A 23,620-nucleotide genomic window follows, 5' to 3' on the forward strand; every position below is an offset into this window, starting at 1 on the left:
TTTGAGAGAGAGAGAGAATGAGAGAGAGCACGAGAGGGAAGAGGGTCAGAGGGAGAACCAGACTCCCCGCTGCGCAGGGAGCCCGATGCGGGATTTGATCCAGGGACTCCAGGATCATGACCTGAACCGAAGGCAGTCGCTTAACCAACTGAGCCACCCAGGCGCCCAGCAGGTTGAGTTTCTTCTGAGACCTTGCTATTAGGCTTGCAGATAGTCGTCTTTTCGATATGTCCTCATATGGTCGTCCCTTTGTCTCCTAATCTCCTCTTCTTGTAAGGACACCAGTCATTTTGGATTAGACCATTCTAATGACCTCATTTTAACTTAATGACCTCTATCTCCAAATGTAGTCCTATATCCAAATAAAATCATGCTCTGAGGTACTGGGAATTAGGGCTTCAAGATATGAACTTTGGGAAGACACAATTCAGCCATTGGCAGCATCTTTCTATCAGATAGTTCGACCTTTTTTATTGATTTGTTGAGTGCTCTGCATATGTTAAAGAAATGGAATCCTATGCAGTGAATAGAAATAGAATTAATGAACTCAATATGTACCGACATAAAACAATTTCCAACATATATTGTTAACTTTTTAAAAATTCCAGCATAGTTAACATATAGTGTTCTATTAGTTTCAGGTCTACAATATGGTGATTCAACACTTCCATACATCACCTGGTGCTCATCATGAGAAGTGTACTCTTAATCCCCTTCACTTAGTTCACCCATCCCCTACCCACCCTCTGGCAACCATCAGTGTGTTCTCTGTAAGGAATCTGTTTTTTGGTTTGTCTTTTTTCCTTTGTTCATTTTGTTTCTTAAGTCCCACATATGAGTGAAATCATATGGTTTTTGTCTTTCTCTGACTGACTTATTTCACTTAGCAAAATATTCTCTAGAACCATCCATGTTGTTACAAATTATGAGATTTCACTCCTTCGAAAGGGGAACCCTCCTACACTGTTGATGGGAATGCAAGCTGGTGCAACCACTCTGGAAAACAGTATGGAGGTTCCTCAAACAGTTGAAAATAGAGCTACCATCCGATCCAGCAATTGCACTACTGGGTATTTACCCCAAAGATACAAATGTAGGGATCCGAAGGGGTATGTGCACCCCGATGTTTATAGCAGCAAGGTCCACAATAGCCAAACTGTGGAAAGAGCCAAGATGTCCATCGACAGATGAATGGATAAAGAAGATGTGGTATATATACACAATGGAATATATGCAGCCATCAAAAGGAATGAGATCTTGCCATTTGCAACGACGTGGATGGAACTAGAGGGTGTTATGCTGAGTGAAATAAGTCAATCAGAGAAAGACATGTATCATATGACCTCACTGAGACGAGGAATTCTTAATCTCAGGAACAAACTGAGTGTTGCTGGAGTGGTCGGGGGGTGGGAGGGTTGGGGTGGCTGGGTGATAGACATTGGGGAGGGTATGTGCTATGGTGAGCGCTGTGAATTGTGCAAGACTGTTGAATCTCAGATCTGTACCTCTGAAACAAATAATGCAACATATGTTAAGAAAAAAGAAAAAGAAGAAGATAGTAGGAGGGGAAGAATGAAGGGGAGTAAGTCAGAGGGGGAGACAAACCATGAGAGACGATGGACTCTGAAAAACAAACTGAGGGTTCTAGAGGGGAGGGGGGTGGGGGGATGGGTTAGCCTGGTGATGGGTATTAAAGAGGGCACATTCTGCATGGGGCACTGGGTGTTATGCACACACAATGAATCATGGAACACTACATCAAAAACTAATGATGTAATATATGGTGATTAACATAACAATAAAAATTTTAAAAAAAGATTTCACTCCTTCTTATGGCTGACTAATATTCATATATATACACCACATCTTCTTTATCCAATCATCTATCGATAGACATTTGGGCTGCTTCTGTAATTTAGCTATTGTAAATAATGCTGTTACAAACACAAGGGTGCATATATCTTTTCAAATTAGTGTTTTCATATTCATTGGGTAAATACCCAGTCCTGGAATTACTGGATCATATGTTAGTTCTATTTTTAACTTGTTGAGGAACCTCCGTACTGTTTCCACAGTGGCTGCACTAATTTGCATTCCCACCAACAGTGCACGAGAGTTCCTTTTTCTCCACATCCTTGCTAACACTTGCTGTTTCTTGTGTTTTTTATTTTAGCCATTCTGACTGGTATGAGATGATATCTCACTGTGGTTTTGATTTGCATTTCCCTGATGACTAGTGATTATGAGCAACTTTTCATGTGTCTGTTGGCCATCTGGATGTCTTCTTTGGGAAAATGTTCATGTTTTCTGCCCATTTTTAATTGGATTATTTATTTTGGGGGTGTTGAGTTGTATAAGTTCTTTATATATTTTGGATACTAACCCTTTATCAAATATGTCATTTACAAATATCTTCTCCCATTCAGTAGGTTGTCTTTTAGTTTTGTTGATTGTTTCTTTTGATGTGCAGAAGCTTTTTATTTTGATGTAGTCCCAACAGTTTATTTTTGCTTTTGTTGCCCGTGTCTCAGGAGACATATCTATAAAAATGTTGCTATAGCTAAGTTAGAGAAATTACTGCCTGTGCTCTCTTCTAGGATTTTTATGGTTTCAAGTCTCACATTTAGGTCCTTAGTCCATTTTGAGTTTATTTCTGTATATGATGTAAAAAAGTGGTTCAGTTTCTTTCTTTTGCATGTAGCTTTCCGGTTTTCTTAACACCATCTGTTGACTGTCTTCTTCCCATTGCATATTCTTGCCTCCTTTGTCAAAGACTAATTGATCATGTAATCGTGGGTTTATTTTTTGGCTCTCTATTTTGTTCCATTTATCTATGTGTCCATTTTGGTGCCAAACCATACTGCTTTGATTACTTCAGCTTTGTAGCATATCTTGAAATCTGGTATCAGGCTAACTCCAGTTTTGTTCTTCTTTTTCAAGATTGCTTTGACTATTCAGGTTCTTGTATGGTTCCCTACAAATTTTAGGATTGTTTGTTCTAGTTCTGTGAAAAATGTTTTTGGTATTTTGATAGGGATTGCCTTAAATCTGTAGATTGCTTTGGGTTACATGGACATTTTAATAATATTTGTTCTTCCAATCCATGAGCATGGAATATCTTTCCATTTATTTAGGTCATCTCCAATTTCCTTCATCAGTGTTTTACAGTTTTCAGAGTACAGGTCTTTCACCCCCTCGGTTAAATTTATTCCTGAGTATTTCTTTATTTTTGGTGCAATTGTAAATGAGATTATTTTCTTAATTTCTCTTTCTGCTTCTTCATTATCAGTGTATATAAATGCAATGGATTTCTATATATTGATTTTGAATCCTGCAACCTTACTGAATTCATTTATCAGTTCTAGTAGTTTTTTGGTAGAATCTTTAGGGTTTTCTATACATAGAATCATGTCATCTGCAAATAGTGAAAATTTTACTTCTTTGTTACCAATTTGGATGTCTTTTATCTCTTTTTGTTGTCTGATTGCTGTGGCTAGGACACCCAGTACTATGTTGAATAAAAGTGGTGAGAGTGGACATCCTTGTCTTGTTCCTGACCTTAGTGGGGAAGCTCTCAATTATTCACCACTGAGTAAAACATCAGCTGTGCGTTTTTTATATATGGCCTTTACTATGTTGAGGTATGTTCCCTCTAAACCTACTTTGTTGAGGATTTTTATAATGAATGGATGTTGTAGTTTGCCAAATGCTTTTTCTGTATCTATTTAAATGATCAAATGGTTTTTATCCTTCCTTGTGTTGATGTAATGTACCATGTTGATTGATTTGTGAATATTGAACCACCTTTGCATCCCAGGAATAAATAAATAAATATTGAACCACCTTTGCATCCCACCACAATCAATCGTGGTAAATGATTTGTTAAATGTATTGTTGGACTCAGTTTGCTAATATTTTGTTGAGGATTTTGCATCTATGTTCATCAGAAATATTGGCCTGTAGTTTTCTTTTTTTCTTTTTTTTATTTGTAGTGTCTTTATCTGGTTTTGGAATCAGAGTAATGCTGGCCTCATAGAATGAATTTGCAAGCTTTCTTTCCTCTTTTATTTTTTGGAATAGTTTGAGAATAATACGCATTAATTCTTCTTTAACTGGTAGAATTCATCTATGAAGCTGTCTGGTGCTGGACTTTTATTTTGGGAGAGTGTTTTTATTATTGATTCTATTTTATTGCTGGTAATCAGTCTGTTCCTGTTTTCTATTTCTTTATGATTCAGTTTTGGGAGGTTATATGTTTCTAGGATTTCATCCATCTCTTCTAGATTATCCAATTTGGTGGCATATAATTTTTCATAATATTCTCTTATAATCCTTTGTATTTCTGCGATGTGAGTTGTTATTTCTCCTCTTTTGTTTCTGATTTTGTTTATTTGAGTCTCTCTCTATATATATCTCTTTCTCTCCCCCTCCCTTCTCCCCCACCCCAGACTGGCTAAAGGTTTATCAATGTTGTTGATCTTTTCTTTTTTTAAAAAAAGATTTTACTTATTTATTTATTTGAGAGAGAGCACAAGCAGGGGGAACAGCAGAGGGAGAAGGAGAAGTAAGCCCCCTGCTGAGCAGGGAGCCTGATGTGGGGCTCGATCCCAGGACCCCAGGATGGGGGGCAGACCCTTAACTGACTGAGCCACCCAGGCACCCCTGTTGATCTTTTCAAAGAACAAGCTCCTGGTTTCATTGATCTGTTCTGTTGTTTTTTTAGCTTCTGTTTCATTTATTTCTGCTCTAATATAGATTATTTCCTTCCTTCTACTGGTTTCGGGTTTTGTTTGTTCTTCTTTTTCTAGCTCCTTTAGGTAAAAGTTAGGTTGTGTATTTGAGATTTTTCTTCCTTCTTGAGGTAGGCCTATATAGCTCTAAACTTCCTTCTTAGAACAGCTTTTGCTGCATCCCAAAGATTTTGGACCACTGTGTTTTCATTTTCATTTGTCTCCATGTATTTTTTTATTTCTTCTTTGACTTGGTTGACCCATTCATTGTTTAGTAGCATGTTATTTAACCTCCATGTATTTGTGTTCTTCCCAAATTTCTTCTTGTGATTGATTTCTAGTTTCATAGTGTTGTTGTCAGAAAAGATGCATGATACAACTTTGATCTTTGTAAACTTGTTGAGACTTGTTTAGTGGCCTAGTATGTGACCTACCCTGAAGAATGTTTGATGTGCACTTGAAAAGAATGTGTATTCTACTGTTTTAGGATGAAATGTTCTGAATATATCTGTTAGATTCATCTGGTCCAATATGTCATCCAAAGCCATTTGTTTCCTTGTTGCTTTTCTGTTTGGATTATCTCTCCATTGATGCAAGTGGGGTATTGTACTATTGAATGGTGGGGTATCTACTATTGTATCAATTACTTCCTTTTCATTTGTTATTAGCTGTTTTGTGTATTTGGGTACTCCCATGTTGGGTGCATAAATATTTACAATTGTTACATCTTTTTGTTGGATTGTACCCTTTATGATTATATAGTGTCCTTTTTTGTCTCTTGTTACAGTCTTTGTTTTAAAGTCTATTTTGTCCAATACAAGTATTGCGTCCCCAGCTTTCTTTTCATTTCCACTAGCATACTAACTTCTTTTCCATCCCTTCAGTTTCAATCTGCATGCGTCTTTAGGTCTGAAATGAGGCTCTTGGAGGCAGCACATAGATAGATCTTGCTTTTTTATCCATTCTGTCACCCTATGTCTTTTGATTGGAGCTTTCAGTCCATTTGCATTCAAAATAATTATTGATAGGCATGTACTTATTGCCATTTTGTTACTTGTTTATGGTTATTTTTGTAGTTATTCTCTGTTTCTTTTCTTGCTCTCTTGTATCATGGTTTGTTGGCTTTCTTTAGTGATATGCTTAGATTCTGTTCCATTTATTTTTTGCATATCTATTACTAGTTTTGATTTGTGCTTACCATTATAGGTTTTTATATAACATCTTCTCCATATAGCAGTCTATATTAAGTTGATGGTCACTTAAATTTGAACATATTTTTTACTCCTCTCCCTCCCACGGTTTTGGTATATGGTGAAATACTTTATATCCTTTTAGTGAATCCTTTGATTGATTTCTATAGATAAACTTACTTTTACTGCTTTTGTGCTTCCTACTTTTCTTACTCCTACTTCTGATCTTTCCTTTCCACTCAAAGAATCCCCTTTAACATTTCTTATAGGGCTAGTTTAGTAGTCATGAATTCCTTTAACTTTTGTCTGGGAAACTCTTTGTTTCTCCTTCTATTCTAAATGGTATCTTTTGCTGGATAGAATATTCTTGGTTGCAGGTTTTTTCCTTTCAGCATTTTGAATATATCATGACACACCCTTCCAGCCTACAAAGTTTCTGCTAAAAAAATTACCTCATAGCATTATGGGATCTTCCTTGTATGTAACTGTTTTCTCTTGCTGTTTTTAAAATTCCTTATCACTACTTTTTGCCATTTTATTTTTTTTAAGATTTATTTATTATTTATTTTGAGAGAGTGAGAATGAGAGAGAGAGAGAGTACATGAGAGGGGGGAGGGTCAGAGGGAGAAGCAGACTCCCCGCCGAGCAGGGAGCCCGATGTGGGACTCGATCCCAGTACTCCAGGATCATGACCTGAGCTGAAGGCAGTCGCTTAACCAACTGAGCCACCCAGGCCCCTACTTTTTGCCATTTTAATTACTATGTATTTTGGTGCAAACCTTCTTGGGTTGACTTTTGGGGGCTCTCTGTGCCTCCTAGATCTGGATTTCTGTCTCCTTCCTCAGATTCAGTAAGTTTTCAACTATTATTTCTTCAAATGAATTTTCTGCTCCCCTTTCTCTCTCTTCTCCTGGAATCATTATATTGAGAATGCTATTACACTTGATGGTGTTGCTGAATTCCCTAAGTCTATTTTCAGTTTTTATTATTTTTTTCCTCTCTCCCATTCAGCTTGATTGCTTTCCATTACTCTGTCCTCTAGGTCACTGATTCATTCACCTGCTTCTTCTAGTCTACTTTTTATTCCATCTGTGTATTTTTTTTTAAGATTTATTTACTTATTTTAGAGAGAGAGAGAGAGATCATGAGTGGGAGGGGCAGAGGAAGAAGAAGAATCTCAAGCAGACTCCATGCTGAGCATGGAGCCCAAAGTGGGGCTCAATCTCACGACCCTGAGATCACAACCTGAGCTGAAAGCAAGAGTCGGATGTTTAACTGACTGTGCCACCCAAGTGCCCCTCCATCCAAATATTTTTTTTAAAGATTTTATTTATTTATTTGACAGAGAGAGACAGCGAGAGCAGGAACACAAGCAGGGGGAGTGGGAGAGGGAGAAGCAGGCTCCCCGCTGAGCAGGGAGCCCGATGTGGGACTCGATCCCAGGACCCTGGGATCATGACCTGAGCCGAAGGCAGACACTTAACGACTGAGCCACCCAGGCGCCCCATCCAAATATTTTTAATTTCAGTTATTGAGTTCTTATTCTCTGCTTGGTTCTTTTTTATGTTTTCCATTTCTTTTTTAAAGGTCTCACTGAGGTCCTCCATTCTTCTCAAGTCCAGTGAGTATCCTTATGACCATTACTTGAAATTCTCCATCCGGCATATTACTTATCTCAGTTTCTTTTATCTCTGTTGCCATGAGTCTGTCCTGTTCTTTCATCTGGGACATATTCCTCTATCTCCTCATTTTGTCTAATTCTCTGTGTCTGTTTATTTTTTTATTAACATATAATGTACTATTTGTTTCAGGGGTAATGTCTGTGATTCATCAGTCTTACATAATTCACAGTGCTCACATAGCACATACCCTCCTCAATGCCCATCACCAGCCACCCCATCCCTCCCATCTGTGTCTGTTTATATGTGGTAGGAAAGTCAGTTGTGTCTCATGCTCTTGAAAGTAGTGGCCTTATAAAGAAGGGGTCCTGGAGTGCCCTGAAGTGCAATGTTCCCATTCACCAGAAATTGGAGCTTTAGGGGTGTCTCCTATATGTGTTGTGTATGCCCTACTGGTATGGCTGAGGTACTTTTGCCTTCAGTCCAGTCATCTGCAATGACATCCTTGCTTATTGTGGGCGGGGTTTGGTCCTTATGTAATTATTAGTGGGCCAGTCTAGGGCTGCCTGGGCTTGAGTTAGACCAGGCATTTGCCAGAGAAGCAATAGCACTGAATACAGGGTGCTTTCCCTGTTTTGTTCCCTGAGAAGCTTTGATTGGTGGGCAAGGCCTGCACTGAGACCAGATGTCTGCCCTTAGCACATTGCTAGGGCCATGGTTGGACGTGTGTGTGTGTGTGTGTGTGTGTGTGTGTGTGTGTGTGTGTGTGATTATCTTCCCTTTTCCTTGGGACAGGAATCACTTTAGAGTGGTGCTGGCCCCTGCTGGCACTCCTTGCACACTGCCAGTTTTGTGGCACCACTTTGGATGGGCTTTGGCCAGGGCACATTGGAGGGGGCAGGACCACAGGAGAACCCAGGGGCAAGTTGGGCAGTGTTATCAAGGTTTGCACCAGTGGGATAAAGGAGGGGACCTATAGCAAATGGGACCCAGGCAAGCTGGGTTGGAGGGGGCAGATCTGCAGAAGTGGGGGTTGGGTGGAGGGCAAGTTGTCTGGTGTTAGCAAGGTGTGTACAGATCTGCTGTGGGAGGGGACCGGGAATGGAGGCATGACTGGAAGGGGCATGTCTACTGGAAAATGTGGGGGTCGAGTGTGCTATTAGCAAGTTAGGTATTGAGTTGGCACTGCACTGGTTCCCACAGGTGTCAATGTGTCTAGGCTGGGGAGGGGCACAGAGGAGGGAAATGATGTCCTCCAGCTCCTTTGTTCCTGGAGAAGTCTCCCAATGATCTCTGTCCCTCCAGCACATGCTCTGAGATTAGTAAACAAATCTCCTTCCCATATATTCCAGGTGTTTTTCAAACTGCTGCTTCTATGCTGTTTGTTGTGCTGCCTCTTTAAGGGCAGGGATTCAGTTTCCTTTCCCCATCCCAGAGCCCAGCCAGCTGATTTTTAAACTTCCAGGTGTTAAGCCCCGCTGATTATAAAAACTCAGGAAATTAGGCCCCTCTGGTTTTTCAAAATCAAATGTTATGGGGATTCATCTTCCCTGTGTGAGAGTCTGTTTCTGTCCCTCCTCTGCACCCACACCATCCCTCCCTCCCATGGACAGTTCTATGGGTCCATTTAGCTCCCAGCTGCATCTCTGCCTTTCCTACCCTCTTTGATGTGACCTCTTCTATACGTTTAGCTGTGGAACATTTGTTCTGGCAGTCTTCAGGTCATTTTCTGGGTTGTTTACATTGATGTGGGTGTTACCTAGTTGTATCCATGGGATAAGTGAGCTTAGGGTTCTTCTACTCTGCCATCTTTGCCAGAAATCCAATGTATTATTAAATTTTAGAGGGTTCAGGACAGTATAAATATAGTATACTATCATGTATGTATCTATACCTAGAATATTTCTAGAAAGATCAATAAGAAATTCACAACAGTAATTCTTGGGGAGAGGAAATAGGTAGCTGGAGACAAGAAAGCTTGCTTTTTTAATTATGTACACTTTTTTGTATCTTTTCAATTTTATGTATTACCAATTCCTCCAAAAAAGCAAACTTAAACACACACACACACACACACTGTGGATAGAGGAAATGGAACAAAGGGAAAGGAAAGGATCAGGAAGAAGGTCTGGAAGCACAATGGTCATAAATTCAGACTAAAAGGCAAAAACAACTCAAATTCTAGAGGCAGAGCTCCCTGTTCCACAGTGTTTGGGACTACCTAATTTATCTATTTATTCACCAAACACTCAAGAGAGACTTTCATGAGCCATTCAGGTGTTAGATATTCAGGCACAGGCATTGGCCCTGTCCTCAAGTAGTTCATATACTGATGTGGGGAGAGAGGAGTAATCACACTAGTGTCATGTTGAGTCACGGAGATAACACCTATACAGGATTTACGGAAGTGTAGAAGAGAGGCACTCGGTCTAGGCTGCAGTGGGAAGCTAAGAGAAAACTTCCCCTGGAACAGGTCTTCTGGCTTCTTCCTTCTATCCCTAGGTCTTCTATCATCACCACCTTCTCCCAGCCCTTCCCTGCTGCAGCAAAGATCTGAGTAATCTCCTCATTGCTGTTGTCCCTACAGAGCAGGTGCCGGAGCCTCAAGTCATCGTGAAGTCTGTGAACATGTCTGACAGTGGCTCCTGTAACATTACCTTGATTTGCTTTGTGGAGAGGGCAGGGACAAGTGTTCTGTACAGCTGGACCCTGAGGGATTCTCATGCTTCTGAATCCCATGAGGGCTCCACTTTCATCATCCACTGGAGGCTGTGTGACCCAGACCTGCCATACATCTGCACAGCCAGGAACCCAGTCAGCCAGAACACCTCCAGCCCCGTCCATGCCCGGCAGTTCTGTACAGGTACAGGTTCCACTTAGGCCCTCCAGGGGATTCTAGAAATGGTCTGAGCAGCTATGAAGTCTAAACCGCCAGGATTCTGGCAGGACACAGGTGGAGTGGGGAAGAAGACAGGCTTGAAAAATTCTTGTTCTCTACCCTCCGGGGCCTGAGAGAGACTGGCAGGGTACTTGGGAACTCCCAGGGAACTGTGAAACCCTAAGGGTAGAGCAAGGGAAGGGAAGAGAATACGGATGAAGAGATCTAGTTTGTTCTTTGTTTGGGGGAGGTACCGCCTGAGGTCTCCTCAGAAGGACAGGGAGGACAAGAGAGGCCTGAGTATGCAAAAGGCAGAGCCAGGTGCATATCTGTCCGGGACAAGTGTTCATTGGATGCCTCATCAGAGGAAGGGAAAGGAGGTGTGGGCAGGAGAGCCTATGGGGCTTCTATCTCCTTCAGGCAGGCTGAGGGTTAAGAGAAGAGAGCCAGTGACTGAAGCCGCAATGTTTCATCTCTGACTGCAGCTCCAGGAGCCTCCAGAGGAGAGTCAATGGGGGAGATGGTGGTGGGGATCCTGGGGGAGTCAGTCACCCTGCCCCTAACACTCTCGGCCAGTCACTCCGGAGAGAATGTCATCTGGATGTTTAACACATCTATTATCAGCAAAGAGCAGAAAGAAGCAGCAACAGCTGATTCATTCATTAAGTTCAAGGATCCCAACAGGAACTCTAGCCAAGACTACTCCCTGATGATTGGCCAGCTAAAGATGGAGAATGCTGGCCACTACTATGCCTATGTATGCTCAAAGGCCTCCGGAGTCATCAGCACAAAACACATCACCCTGCTGGTCTACGGTGAGTTTCTGAGCAGAGCACTCATCATTAGATTCCTTCCCTGAGATGTTTCTCCTCTTTGCTGCTTTCCCTGCCTCCCTCCTCCCTTGAGCCTCTCCTCCTACCAAAATGCCTCAGATCACTAGGAAAGCTATTGAGTCCAGACCAGTCAACTCACAGGAGGAAAAATTTCCATCCAGCAGCTGGGCAAAATCTACCTGCCAAGGTCCCCCTTTTACTAAGCTTCCAGTTAATCTCCACCACCCAACCTTCAGTACTTGCCCCTGTCCTCCAGCATTGCATATCAGGTGAGTCTCAGAACTCTTCAACCTGCATTTTTATAGAATATAAGGGCACAGCTGGCTGGAGTGGACTCAGAGAAGACTGAGGAGAAAGGCTTTAGTGTCCAAAGACCCTGTGACCTCCACGAGGGACAGTTGCTTGGCTCTCCCGAGTGGGAGGGACAGAACTTGCAGTCTTCTCCTCAGGCTTGGGCCTCGCAGGAGCTTGTCTTGACAGTTGGGCTTACATTTGCCAGCTCCTTCACCTGTACCATCCAGACATGGTCATCACATCCCCTGCCTGGGTTTGTTGGTGTCTAAGTATCTGTGAAGAATCACTGTGCGTGGTCCTGTTAAAATATGCTGGAAATGAGCTAGTCCACATCTATAGCATACTGTGACTCAAATATTTAAAAAAGACAAGAAGATTAGGTAAAAATAATAATAAACTGGAAACAACTGGAGACAATGTTATATTTCTTTTAAAATTGCTAACATTTATTGAGCACTAACTCTATGTCAGCACTGCACTCACCTCTTTACACTTTATCTCCTGGGTAAAAAAACTTAGATGATGGAACCTCAACATGTAAGTCTTCAAGAGTCTTCAAAGCACATGGGACATTGTACTTACCTGTGTCGATGGGTTTGCTAGTTCTTCACAAGGTACTGTATAGAGTGATGTGGTATCTTTTTTTCCAGTTCTCATTAACTCCTTTATTTAACATCTGAGCATCAAAGGCCCAAAGAGGTGAAGTGATATGTCTGAGATTTCATGACTACCAAGAGAAAGGCCAGGTGCACTCCAAAATGCCTGTGACTTCTGGAGGCACTTTCTCAGCCCTAATGCAGTGTCAACACACAACTCAATGAGTATATTCTGATTGAGTGAAGACATGGTGACTGCTCAGCAGGCAGACCTGACTCTGCATTTAGGTCTGTCTTTCTCGTCACACAGGGAGATTGAAGAAGCCAAAAATTACCTGGCATCCTGGGCTTGCTGAGGATGGCATCTGCAGGGTCAGCCTGACATGCTCAGTGGAGGACAGTGGACACAACGTGACATATAGATGGACCCCCATACCAAAAGGAACCTTTGAGTCCCAAGGGGGACCTCACCTCAATGTCTCTTGGACAAGTGGTGAAAATCATCCCAACTTCACATGCATCGCCAGCAACCCTGTCAGCGACAGCTCCCAGCAGTTTCTTTCCGGCAACATCTGTCCAGGTTACCCTTTATCTCTGCTCAGTCAGGCCTCGGGGCCTTGGATGCTTGGGTCCAAGTGTTTGCATTCTGAGTGGTTCTTTATGAAGTGCAGTGAGGGAGTGTGGGCAAGAGTGCTTTAGAGTAGCATATTCCAATAGAAATATAATGGGAATCACACATGCAATTTACACTTTCTATTTTTTTAAAATATTTTATTATTTATTTATTTGACAGAAAGACACAGCGAGAGAGGGAACACAAGCTGGGGGAGTGGGAGAGGGAGAAGCAGGCTTCTCACGGAGCAGGGAGCCCGACGTGGGGCTCAATCCCAGGACCCTGGGATCATGACCTGAGCTGAAGGCAGACGCTTAATGACTGAGCCACCCAGGTGCCCCTAATTTACACTTTCTAATAGCCACATTAGATAAAGCCAAAAGAAACAAGTAAAACTAACTTTAATAATGTTTTATTTAACCCCCTAAATCCAAAATATCACCATTTTGGATTGTATTCAATACTATTATCCTTAAGATAATTTACATTTCATGTTGTACTAAGTTTTTGAATCCAGTATGTATTTTACACTAACAGCCCATCTCAATTCAGATGCCAAATTTCCATGGGAAGTACTTGATCTGTATTCAGATTTCATAAAAGTTACAGTTGAAAAAAATAGATTTACATATCCAAGTTTTTCCAAACCGACTTACCAGCTTTTCAATAAGAAATTGTATCGCCATATCTCAATTTCAATTTTAATTTTTTAAAAATCAAATAAAATAAGCAATTTAGTTCTTCAGTCATACTGACCACATTCCAAGGGCTCATACCATGGCTTGTGGCTACCATACTTGGACAGCACAGTGTCAGAAGTTAGCGGAGATGAGTTGATAGAAATTGATAGGTGAAGGAGGGGCGCCTGGGTGACTCAGTCATTAAGCGTCTGCCTTCGGCTCAGGTCATGATCCCAGGATCCTGGGATCAAGCCCTGCATTGGGCTCCCTGCTCCAAGGGAAGTCTGCTTCTCCCTCTCCCACTCCCCTTGCTTGTGTTCCCTCTCTCACTATCTCTCTCTGTCAAAAAATAAATTTTAAAAAATCTTACCAAAAAAAAAAAAAGAAATTGATAGGTGAAGCAATGCAGACCACAAAGGAACACAGACTGTGAGTGGAAGCGGGAAAGAAAGCCCTAGTGGCTCTTACTAGATGCCAGGCACTATTCTATCCTTGCACATTTTAACACAATTAACTTCACAATAATCCTACACAGCAAATACTCTTACTCTTCTTCATTACATAAAGACACTGAGACTCAAAAAGGATAAGGGACTTGCCCAAGGTCACACAGCAGAAGCACGATTGGAATCCTGAGTTTTGTGCTCTGTTCTGCTCTAGAAGGAAGTAGGAAAAAGGAAGGTTTACCTAGGATGTGACAATGCTAGGTCAGGCTGGCAGACGGATTTAGAGCCCTATTAAGTGGAATCTTGACTCTGTCTCAAGCCTAGAACTGCCCTTACACCATTTACAGAGAGGAGCAGTGTAGTGTGATTGATAAGGGTGTCCTAGGATCAGGCAGCCTGCATTCAAATCCTGTTCAGGTATTTAAAACTCTGGACATTGAGCAAGGCATAAATTTCTCTACCGCGGCACAGTGTCTGCCTTAAGTACTGCTATAACTTCTAGCCCAGAACAATGCCTGCTCAATAGAATGAAAAGGAATATTTTCTGCAATAACATGAGATTTTAAGAGGCAGGTAGGATGGCCATTATGCTTTGTCCATTGTTTGTTCCAATCTCCTTGTCATTATTTATATTAATATCATTCATTTCTTCTTCAAAGGCCCCGAGGGAAACACAGAGCTTTACATTGGGCTCTCCTTGATGGCCTCCATCCTGTGCTTTGGGATCTTCATCTGGTGCATTTGGAAGCGAAAAAGACCGTGTGGGTTTCTGAGATCATTGGCACCTGCCAGCACTAGACCATATCCCTGGGACCTCTGGAGGCTTGTCTGCCCTCTCATGATCCCCTCCTACCCCCACTCTCCCAAAACTTCATTTCTTCTCAGAGTGATGGGGGGAAGGGCTGTTCGTTGGGACTCTAAAGTTAGTTACGAATCCTTGAAACCTGACTCAAACTACCTTTAAAGGGGGGGGAGGGTGCAGGAGGTGTGATTTATTATTTTGAGACTCACATAATCAATCTGTGGGGAAGACAGGAAAGGAGCTGGCCTTAGGGACAAATGTTACCAGAGTCTCAAAAATCACCAGAGCCCTCCATCTCTCACCTTTACTTTTCTCTTTGAGCTGAGGGGCAGGGGTGGGGGTGGGGTGTGCCACAACTCGGCAGTTGGTAGCTCCAGACTCACACCTACTAAGATATGCCACCAGGAAGAGAAAAAAGATGTTTCCCTCCAACTCCAGCTCGAAAGATTTTCAATAAAAAATTGAATCGCCATATTTCAATTTCAATTTTAACTTCATAAAAGTCAAATAAAATAAGCAATTTAGTTCTTCAGTCATATTGGCCACATTCCAAGCGCAGCCTTGGGTCATGTGACCATTGCTTGGCCCAATCCCTGTGGCCAGTGGGATTAGCTATTATGATTGGCAGCTCCCTCAGAATTTCATATTGCCGGGGAAATGGAATAGTTCCCAGAAAGGGCATATTGGTTAGAACACGTAGGATCCCTAGAACAATTCCTGCAAGACAGCAAATCAATCTGATGATTGGCTACCACACAGGGGACAGAGGGATGGCCGGAGGCTCCAGGGCTCTCTCCTCATTTGAAGATGACCTTAGGACTCTGGTCACCCCGTCCTGTGGGTTCCTAGTCATATCAGGGTTCACCTCCTCCCCAAAGCCTTTTTCTTGTTTTTGTCCCCGGAAATCTCCCCCTGTCTGCTTTGACACTCAGAATCAGATGCCTCTGTCCTCACAGACCTATTGATAAACCTTCTCTACCTTGGTTTGTCAGGTTCAGACCCAGCCTCCAACTCCAGCCACGCTGAAACCCCAACAGACACACCAGGTAATATCACCAATGACACGGGCTGTGGGGTCCCTGGGTCAGATGGAAGCTCCAAAGCCTGGCTATTTGGTGTGATCTGCCAACCTGCAACATGAGCACCACCCAGGAGCTTGTTAGAAATGCAAATCTTGGGCACCACCCCAGATACTAAGCTCTAACCTGCATCTTAAGCTTGTTAAAGTTGGAAAATTGATGTGGTTTGGAGAAGGAAGGTGGTTTGGGGAACAGAAACCACAACCAGGACGGACTCAGGAAAGATGGTAACCAGAGCTAGGGGAGGCAGCCCGGCCTCTGGGGTCTCTAAGGTTCCTTGGGCATTATCATCACTTAAATGTGGCCTCCGGTGAGGATTGAGTTATTTTCCTCATTCCAAGAATGGAGGAACAAAGGCCAGATAGAATGATAGAAACTGTGGTAGGAGCAAAACTAAAACCTAATTAAAATTAAAACCCATGAGACTGTCTAGGACACCTATTACCCAAGAACATCACTGAGGCAGTGGTTTTCCAACTTTTAAAAAAGCTAAGGAATAATAATTTAAAAAAAAAAAAGCGCTAAGGAATGCTTTCTTCAAACAAAATACTGTGCAACACCCCAACAGCACAAAGTGTGCAAAAGTGGAACTGTCCTGATGGGTGTTGGAGCGGTGAGCTGAGATGCCTGCATCTTACCACCCCCCCTTTCCCATCGCTCAGTCCTCAATTACCACCCTGAACTCTACGCTCTGGAGTTCTAAAGAATTCCCAAACTCCACACACTGGGACAACCCTGCTATAAAAAAACCCAGGTAACCTCTCATGGAGGATATCCCCCAAAGAGATGGAACAGAAGGAGTGATGGGTGGTATGGGTGGGATGCCAGCGGCTCAAGTAATCCAACAGTGCAGACTTTTTGGATGGGAAAATGTAATCAAGAGAAAGGCACCAAGAAGTGGGAATGAGGCTAAGTGTGGAGCTTCCCACAAGCTCCCTCCTCACAGCGGGGAGGCAGACCCTGGTCTCCCCCAGCCTGTGCCCTTGTTCCTTGGTGCTCTGGGCACAGAAGGAGTAAGGAAGTGGGGACACCACTGTCACCCCTGCTCTTCCTCCCTCCCCAGCACCTTTCCTCAGCTCCCAAGATCTGCCTCTTTAACCTCCCCAGCATCTCTCCAAAGTCTCCTCTTCTCTAGATCACTGCCGAGGTTCGTCATGTCACAATTCTTTTGTTTATTGAATAGGGTTTTTATATTGAAAAGTCATATATTCACATGATATATAGTTTAATCTCCTTCCCAATCCCAATCTCCTGGTCTGTTCCCCCAAAAAGCCTTCATAATTAAGATGCATTTCAAAATCCTTTAGGGGTCTTTAATGCGTTTATGGGTATTAAATATATTTGAGCATGTGTGTGTGTTTGTGTGTGTGTGTGTGTAGGTACCTTTCTTTTAATTACACATATGGGAGCAATCTATAGCATTTTCTTGAACCTTGCTTTTTTTAACTTAAGAGAATATCCTAGTAATATTAACATATGTAAGACTGACTCCCATTTATTCCATCCTACAGATGTGCCTTTATTTATTTAACTAGTCCTCATTAACAGACATTCCCATTCCTTGTTAATTCTTCCCCCAAATAGTATACTAGTTTCCTAACTGGCCATTCCTTCCCCAGGGTTTCTCTCTTCTATCCCTTCTGCTCATCACTTTGCCAAGTCAACACTGACTGCTCTAAAACCATCAATGGCTCCTCATGGCCTTTGTCTGTTACTCAAAAGGCAATAAAACCTAGGGCCCAAGTGTATGTGTTCTGAGGTCAGATAGTCCTATATTTGAATCTCAATTCTGCTCATTAGTGATCTTGGGCAATTCAATCTCTATGCATCAGTTTCCTTACCTTGCAAAATAAGTGTGCCCAATTCTTAGAGTTGCTGTGAGTACTGAGTGGGTCAGTGCCAACAGTGTGCACTCAATAGGTGGTGATTAGTGTTATATTCTCATTCAGTATTTAACCAGACCGCCCTTTACCTACTTTTTCCCTATGCAAATCCCATAGGGAGCAGTTTTGAGTATTAGTTAAGAACATCAGGGAGTAGGTTTCCAGCATTCCGATCCTGACCTTACCACTTACTCAGGCAAATATTTAACCCTTTTGTGCTCCAGTTTCCTCATCTGCAAAAAATACATGTATATAGTTTTTGTTTTATGTGGTTTCATGCAGATTGAATAAGTTTATTAGTGAAAAGTGTTTAGACTGGTGTCTGATACATACTAGGCACTTGGTAAGTGTGAGCCATTATTATTCTACACACAGAATGGGCTGCTTCCTCTGTCCCCAAAGGCAGCTAGACATGCACCCAGTGTGCCAACCAATTGTTCAATACAGACACCCATTCTGATTGTCCTACACCCAGTCCATTGCATCTGTTAAATATTTTGAATACCATCTTTTCCCAAAAGAAATGGTTTCACACCTTTCCTTAATCATGCTGCTTCTTCAACCAAGAATAGCCTGTCACTCATCAAAATCAAGGCCCCTCCATCAAGGCCCACCTCAATCCCACCACTTTCATGAGCTCTTCTCTGCTTCCTAACCAGAGACCATGTCCTCAGATTTTCCTCACACTTTTCATGTCACCTTTGCCAGAGCTGGGCTTGTCTTTGTTGATTTCTGTATGGATCTGACCCCCCGCTAGACAGCGTCCTCCTTCAAGAGCAGGTCTAATGACCTTCAGAGTACACATCATGGCACTTAGGATGGCTTAGCCAACAGAGCCAGTTTGGCTCACTGAGTGTTGCTAAGTCCATCTCATGTCACACTCCATGAATGTTTACCAAATGGAAATGAGTGAATGCTTGAAAGGAAGGAGGAAGGGAGAGTGGAATAGAGTCCCCTGTGGGGAGACAGGAAAACAACCTCTCCTCCAGTTCCTTGGGCCTCACCTGGAGTAGAAGTCAGAGCAGGTTGGATCCTTGCACAAAACAAGAAAAAGGTGGGGACTGGGACTCTTTTTACCAAGCCTGCACAATGTGTTCAAAACTCACTGCTGGCCACACACTATGCAATATGCTCTCCCAAGGGTGTCAGAAGCTGGACACTTTCCTTAAGACTGCCAAGCAAGAGCATAGCTCCACCTCCGACAGAAGTTCTGACTGCAGTGAAACAATGAAGAAGGACCCGGAGAGGACTGGCATAGCCAAGGCTAGAAGACACCAGGAGTATGACTTGCTCACTCAGGAAAGCACTGGATCTGACTCATCATCTGAGGGGCAAGCAGAGTATGATCTCGTCACTCCGGAAAGCATGGTGCCTGCGTCTGTGGACAACACGGAGTATATGCAAGTGTTCCTCAACTTGCAGGTGAGCTCTTTGGATCAATACACCTTCCTCCTCCACTTCTAGGCCCATCCAATATCCTGGATGACTAGTCCTTCCAAACTGGGGCCAGAACCAGCAGCACATGGGCAGATAATTGTGGCTCTATCCATGTTTACCAAACCTTGGGGTCCCTTGGAACGAAGGAGCTCATCCTCAGCTCCCAAGCTTGGGCCATTGATAAGGGAGGTGTGAGCAACCAGAAGCATGGTCCCCACTGCACTAAGGTAGCCACCACCCTCTGTGTGAAACCTAAACCTGGGTGGGGTGTCCCTTCTCCTTACGGGCTGAACATGAAACTCTGGAAAGCTCTCATCTGGTGATTATGGATAGTCTGATGTTGGTCTGTTACAGGGAAAGACCCCAGTTCCTGAGCAAAAAGAGAGTTCAGCCACAATCTACAGCTGTGTACAGACATCTCAGAAGGTAAGAACAATTTTCTCTGTATCCCAAGCCTCCTAAAGCAAAGAACTATTGCACAGACCATTTTAACTGAAAGTCTTAGATCCCCAAGCAAAGGAGCTTAGGTTCTCTCCACTATGCATCCCCCTGACACACTCCATGGTCAACAGAGATGCTTAAACAAGTATTTCTGATTCACATTTGTTTGGCCAAAGGCTGAACATTTCTAATTGGTTTAATAATGTTTTATACTGATTATTAACACTGACCAGAATGAGAAGCTGTAAACACAAATACTGTATGATCTATATATATTTCTAAATCTACTTCCACCACAATGGCAATTTCCCAAATCAATTGGAAATTAGCCAATAGTCCAATGTCAAGATTTTTTGGGAAATGTGCTATTAACTACAACATATTGGTTTTATTGTAATGTTAAAAGATCCCTTAATGGTAGAATTTACCATTAAATAATAATAACTGACTTTCACATCAAGTTCATAAAACGTTGACAAACATATCTCATGTGATCCCTAGAACACCTCTACAAATGTATTGTCATTCACATTTTCTAGCAAAAGAAGCTGAGATTCGCAGAAGCTAATTTTGCCTAACACAGACAGTAGGTGGATTTCAGGATTAAAAACCAGAAAGAGGGGTGTCTGGGTGGCTCAGTCGGTCAAGCGTCTGCCTTTGGCTCAGGTCATGATCCTAGGATCCTGGGATCCAGCCCCGCATCAGGCTCCCTGCTCAGCTGGGAGCCTGTTTCTCCCTCTCTCTCTGTCCCTCCCTCTACTTGTGTTCTCTCTCTCTCTCCCTGTCAAATAAATAAATAAAATCTTTAAAAAATATAAAAATACGGGGCGCCTGGGTGGCTCAGTTGGTTAAGCATCTGCCTTTGGCTCAGGTCATGATCTCAGAGTCCTGGGATTGAGCTCCCCCGCCCCCGTCGGGATCCCTGCTCAGTGAGGAATCTTCTCCCTTCCCTTCTCCCTCTGCCCCTCCTGACCCAGCTCATGCTCTCTCTCTCTCAAGTAAATAAAATCTTTAAATATATATATGTGTGTGTGTGTGTGTGTGTGTGTGTGTGTGTGTGTGTGTGTGTGTAAAAGAAGAACCACAGGGGCGCCTGGGTGGCTCAGTCGTCAAGCGTCTGCCTTCGGCTCAGGTCATGATCCCAGGGTCCTGGGATCGAGCCCTACATCGGGCTCCCTGCTCGGCGGGAGGCCTGCTTCTCCCTCTCCCATTCCCCCTGCTTGTCTTCCCTCTCTCGCTGTCTCTCTCTCTGTCAAATAAATAAATAAAATCTTTAAAAAAATAAAATAAAATAAAATAAGAACCACAAAGAGTTTTAAAATAATCCTGAATAATCTTAACCAATTAACCTTGGCCTGATTCTAGCTGCCGGCTCTGCTTTCACTTCCCTGAAAACATTGGGTCCATATATACTTTTGTTTTCAAATCTCTCCCAGAATTCCCTCCCTGTTTTTCCTCCTTGTTTTAACATGCTCAAACAAAATATTTTCAAAGATTTATTTACTTATTTTAGGGAGGGAGGGGCAGAGGGAGAGAGACAATCTTAAGCAGACTCCCTGCTGAGCGCCGAGCCAGACACAGAGCTCCGTCTCACCACCCTGAGATCATGACCAGAGCCGAAATCAAGAGTCAGATGCTTAACCGACTGAGCCACCCATGCACCCCCAAACAAGATTTTAAAAAAGAAAAACTCTCAAAGTTTTTCAGTTATACTACTTCTCTGTGACTGATGAATCAATCAATAGATATTTATTGAACATCTTTTGTTTGCCTAGAACTAGAGTGAATGCTGTGGGGATTTAGATATGTCTAAGGCACTATCCTTAACCTTGAAGACTGTTGTCTTACCTGGCTTTCAGTGGAGGAGGAGTGGAGCCAATTCAATCACCTAGAAGGGAAATGAAAACGCTCTACATACTACTTGTTAGGTGTGCAGTTCCCAAGGGTTTTCCAGATATTGGAAGTGGGAGATACCACTGCACTGAGGTAGACAGGAAAAGCTTCATGAAAAAAATAATTTGGATTGCACCTTAAAAGATGGATAGAATTTGCTCAGTAAGTGTTTGTGCAGATATGCAGCCATCAACCGTCATCTACCTCATGTCCTGTCTTGTGAAATGTCGCCTATGCTGAGCCAATAAGGTACTTCACCTGTGGCCTTGAGACCTCATCTGTACTTTTCACTATATTCCCAAAGCTGCTTTCTACTCTGACCTAGCCCTTTGTGTTTGGGCCAATACTGGTCAATCTTAAAGTCATGGACATCACTCCCTACTCTGAGTTTCAGAATGGCCTTGAGTCACCTCTGGTCTGGTCAGTCCTGCATGACTCCCATACCACCCCAGGGACTCCAGATCCCTGCAACCACCCTCACTCACAGTCTAAGTGGAAATGAATGCGTTTCTTTGGCCAAGGTCTTGACAGAATTTATCCCTTGCCTTCAGAATTTTTAGGACCACGAATCTTGATTCTGGGTCCCCTGAGGCTATCATTGCCCACTTGGTCAGGAAATTCTCAAACGTACGTTAGCCATTATTTTCTGACATGTGTCTCTGCATGATATCTCAAAGGTTTATACTGTTCCTGAGCTATTACTGACACCCTGCCTCCCCTCCTGTCTGCATCAGCTCACATCTCACCTGCTCCTCAGGGCCTTCGGTGAAGAAGGAGTCCTCAGAACCCTGGGAACATGAAGGCCTACGAGTCTGGACCATTACTTTGATGCATAATCTCTACCACCTGGAATATCTTTCTACAGATATTTGTCTTGCTTCTCCAGCCAGGGCAGAGACTGAGCTCATTAGACAGTAGCTTCTTGAGAGCAAGGCCTTTTATTGCCATTTTTGTATTCCCTCAACCTGCTGCACTAAATTGCCCTCTATCTCCCTCACAGAGAGCCTAGCCAACTTCCCAGCAGGAGGTTCTGCATAAATGCCTGCCATCAGCTTGATGGATTGTTCCATCCCTAGGCCAGTCCATATGACCTGACTCCTACAGGATGGACCAGTCTTAGACTGGCCTGACCTCCCTCTCTCACCATCACAGGGCCAAGGAAACCAAGGCCTCCCAGGCTTTATTAACCATATGCTTGTGTGTCTTTTGGCTCACAGGTGATGCCACCACCACAACAGAATGATCTCGAGTCTCCTGAAAGCCCTACTTATGAAAATTTCACCTGAAGAGAAAAGCAGCTGCTGCCTCTCTCCCTGTAGTTGGAGAGTCTGCTGGACGGTGTAGGGCCTGCGCTCTTACAGACAGAAGCACTTCAGAATTGTCTTCAGTGTCTCAAAGATGTGTGGATTTCACCCTCCCGCTTCCTTCCACCCCTGTGACTTCCCAAGCCCATTAATAGATCAGACACAGGCTCTTTCTTGGAGTCCCCAGCCTTCAAGGTGTCCCTGCTCTGTCCGTCTCCTTGTGTGCTCATACAGTTTCCCCTCTCAGCTCAGATGCACCACCTCAGAGCTCGGCCAAGACAGGTCCAGTGTTGTTGAAAGGACCCTGGACCTTCACACCATCTTCTAAAGAGCTGCTAAAATGAATCCAGTGGATATTCTCACACATGGATGCAAAGATCTATGTAAATTGTGTCCATGTAGTATCTTTTTAAATAAAAGGACAGAAATAACCTAAATGTCCATTTAGTAGGAATGTGGTTAAATGTGTGCTAGTGCACCCATGTAACAGCAAGCCCTGCCACTTTTGTAAAGAAAGGAAAGACTAGGGGCAACTGGGTGGCTCAGAGGTTAAGTGTCTCCCTTTGGCTTGGGTGGTGATCCCAGGGGCCTACTTCTCCCTCTCCCTCTGCCATTCCCCCTGCTTGTGCTCTCTCTCTCTCTCTCTGTCAAATAAACAAATTAAATCTGAAGGAAGGATAGGAGGGAGCGAGGGAGGGAAGGAGGGAGGGAGGAAGGAAGGAAGGGAGGGAGGGAGGAAGGAAGGAAGGAAGGAAGGAAGGAAGGAAGGAAGGAAGGAAGGAAAGAGAAAGAAAGAAAGAAAGAAAGAAAGAAAGAAAGAAAGAAAGAAAGAAAGAAAGAAAGAAAGAAAGAAAGAAAGAAAGAAAGAAAGAAAGAGAAAGAAAGAAAGAAAGAAAGAAAGA

At 43.0% G+C, this 23,620-nt stretch overlaps 1 protein-coding gene across 2 annotated transcripts in view; it reads left to right on the forward strand.

The window, feature by feature from the left end:
- Window positions 1-23,155, forward strand: part of LY9 (lymphocyte antigen 9) — a 28,860-nt gene extending 5,705 nt beyond the window's left edge. For both annotated transcript variants that reach the window (XM_025860587.2, XM_025860588.2), the window contains 8 exons: window positions 10,127-10,402; window positions 10,903-11,232; window positions 12,451-12,720; window positions 14,539-14,640; window positions 15,674-15,727; window positions 18,785-19,065; window positions 19,435-19,506; window positions 22,632-23,155. In XM_025860587.2, the coding sequence (XP_025716372.1) occupies window positions 10,127-10,402; window positions 10,903-11,232; window positions 12,451-12,720; window positions 14,539-14,640; window positions 15,674-15,727; window positions 18,785-19,065; window positions 19,435-19,506; window positions 22,632-22,700 (1,454 nt within the window). In that variant the 3' untranslated portion in view covers window positions 22,701-23,155. The remainder of the gene's footprint in view (window positions 1-10,126; window positions 10,403-10,902; window positions 11,233-12,450; window positions 12,721-14,538; window positions 14,641-15,673; window positions 15,728-18,784; window positions 19,066-19,434; window positions 19,507-22,631) is intronic.
- Window positions 23,156-23,620: the final 465 nt, after the last annotated feature.

This window comes from Callorhinus ursinus, unplaced genomic scaffold (assembly GCF_003265705.2).
Source record: "Callorhinus ursinus isolate GAN/ISIS: 27379988/994484 unplaced genomic scaffold, GSC_fseal_2.0 scaffold88, whole genome shotgun sequence".
Lineage (NCBI taxonomy): Eukaryota > Metazoa > Chordata > Mammalia > Carnivora > Otariidae > Callorhinus > Callorhinus ursinus.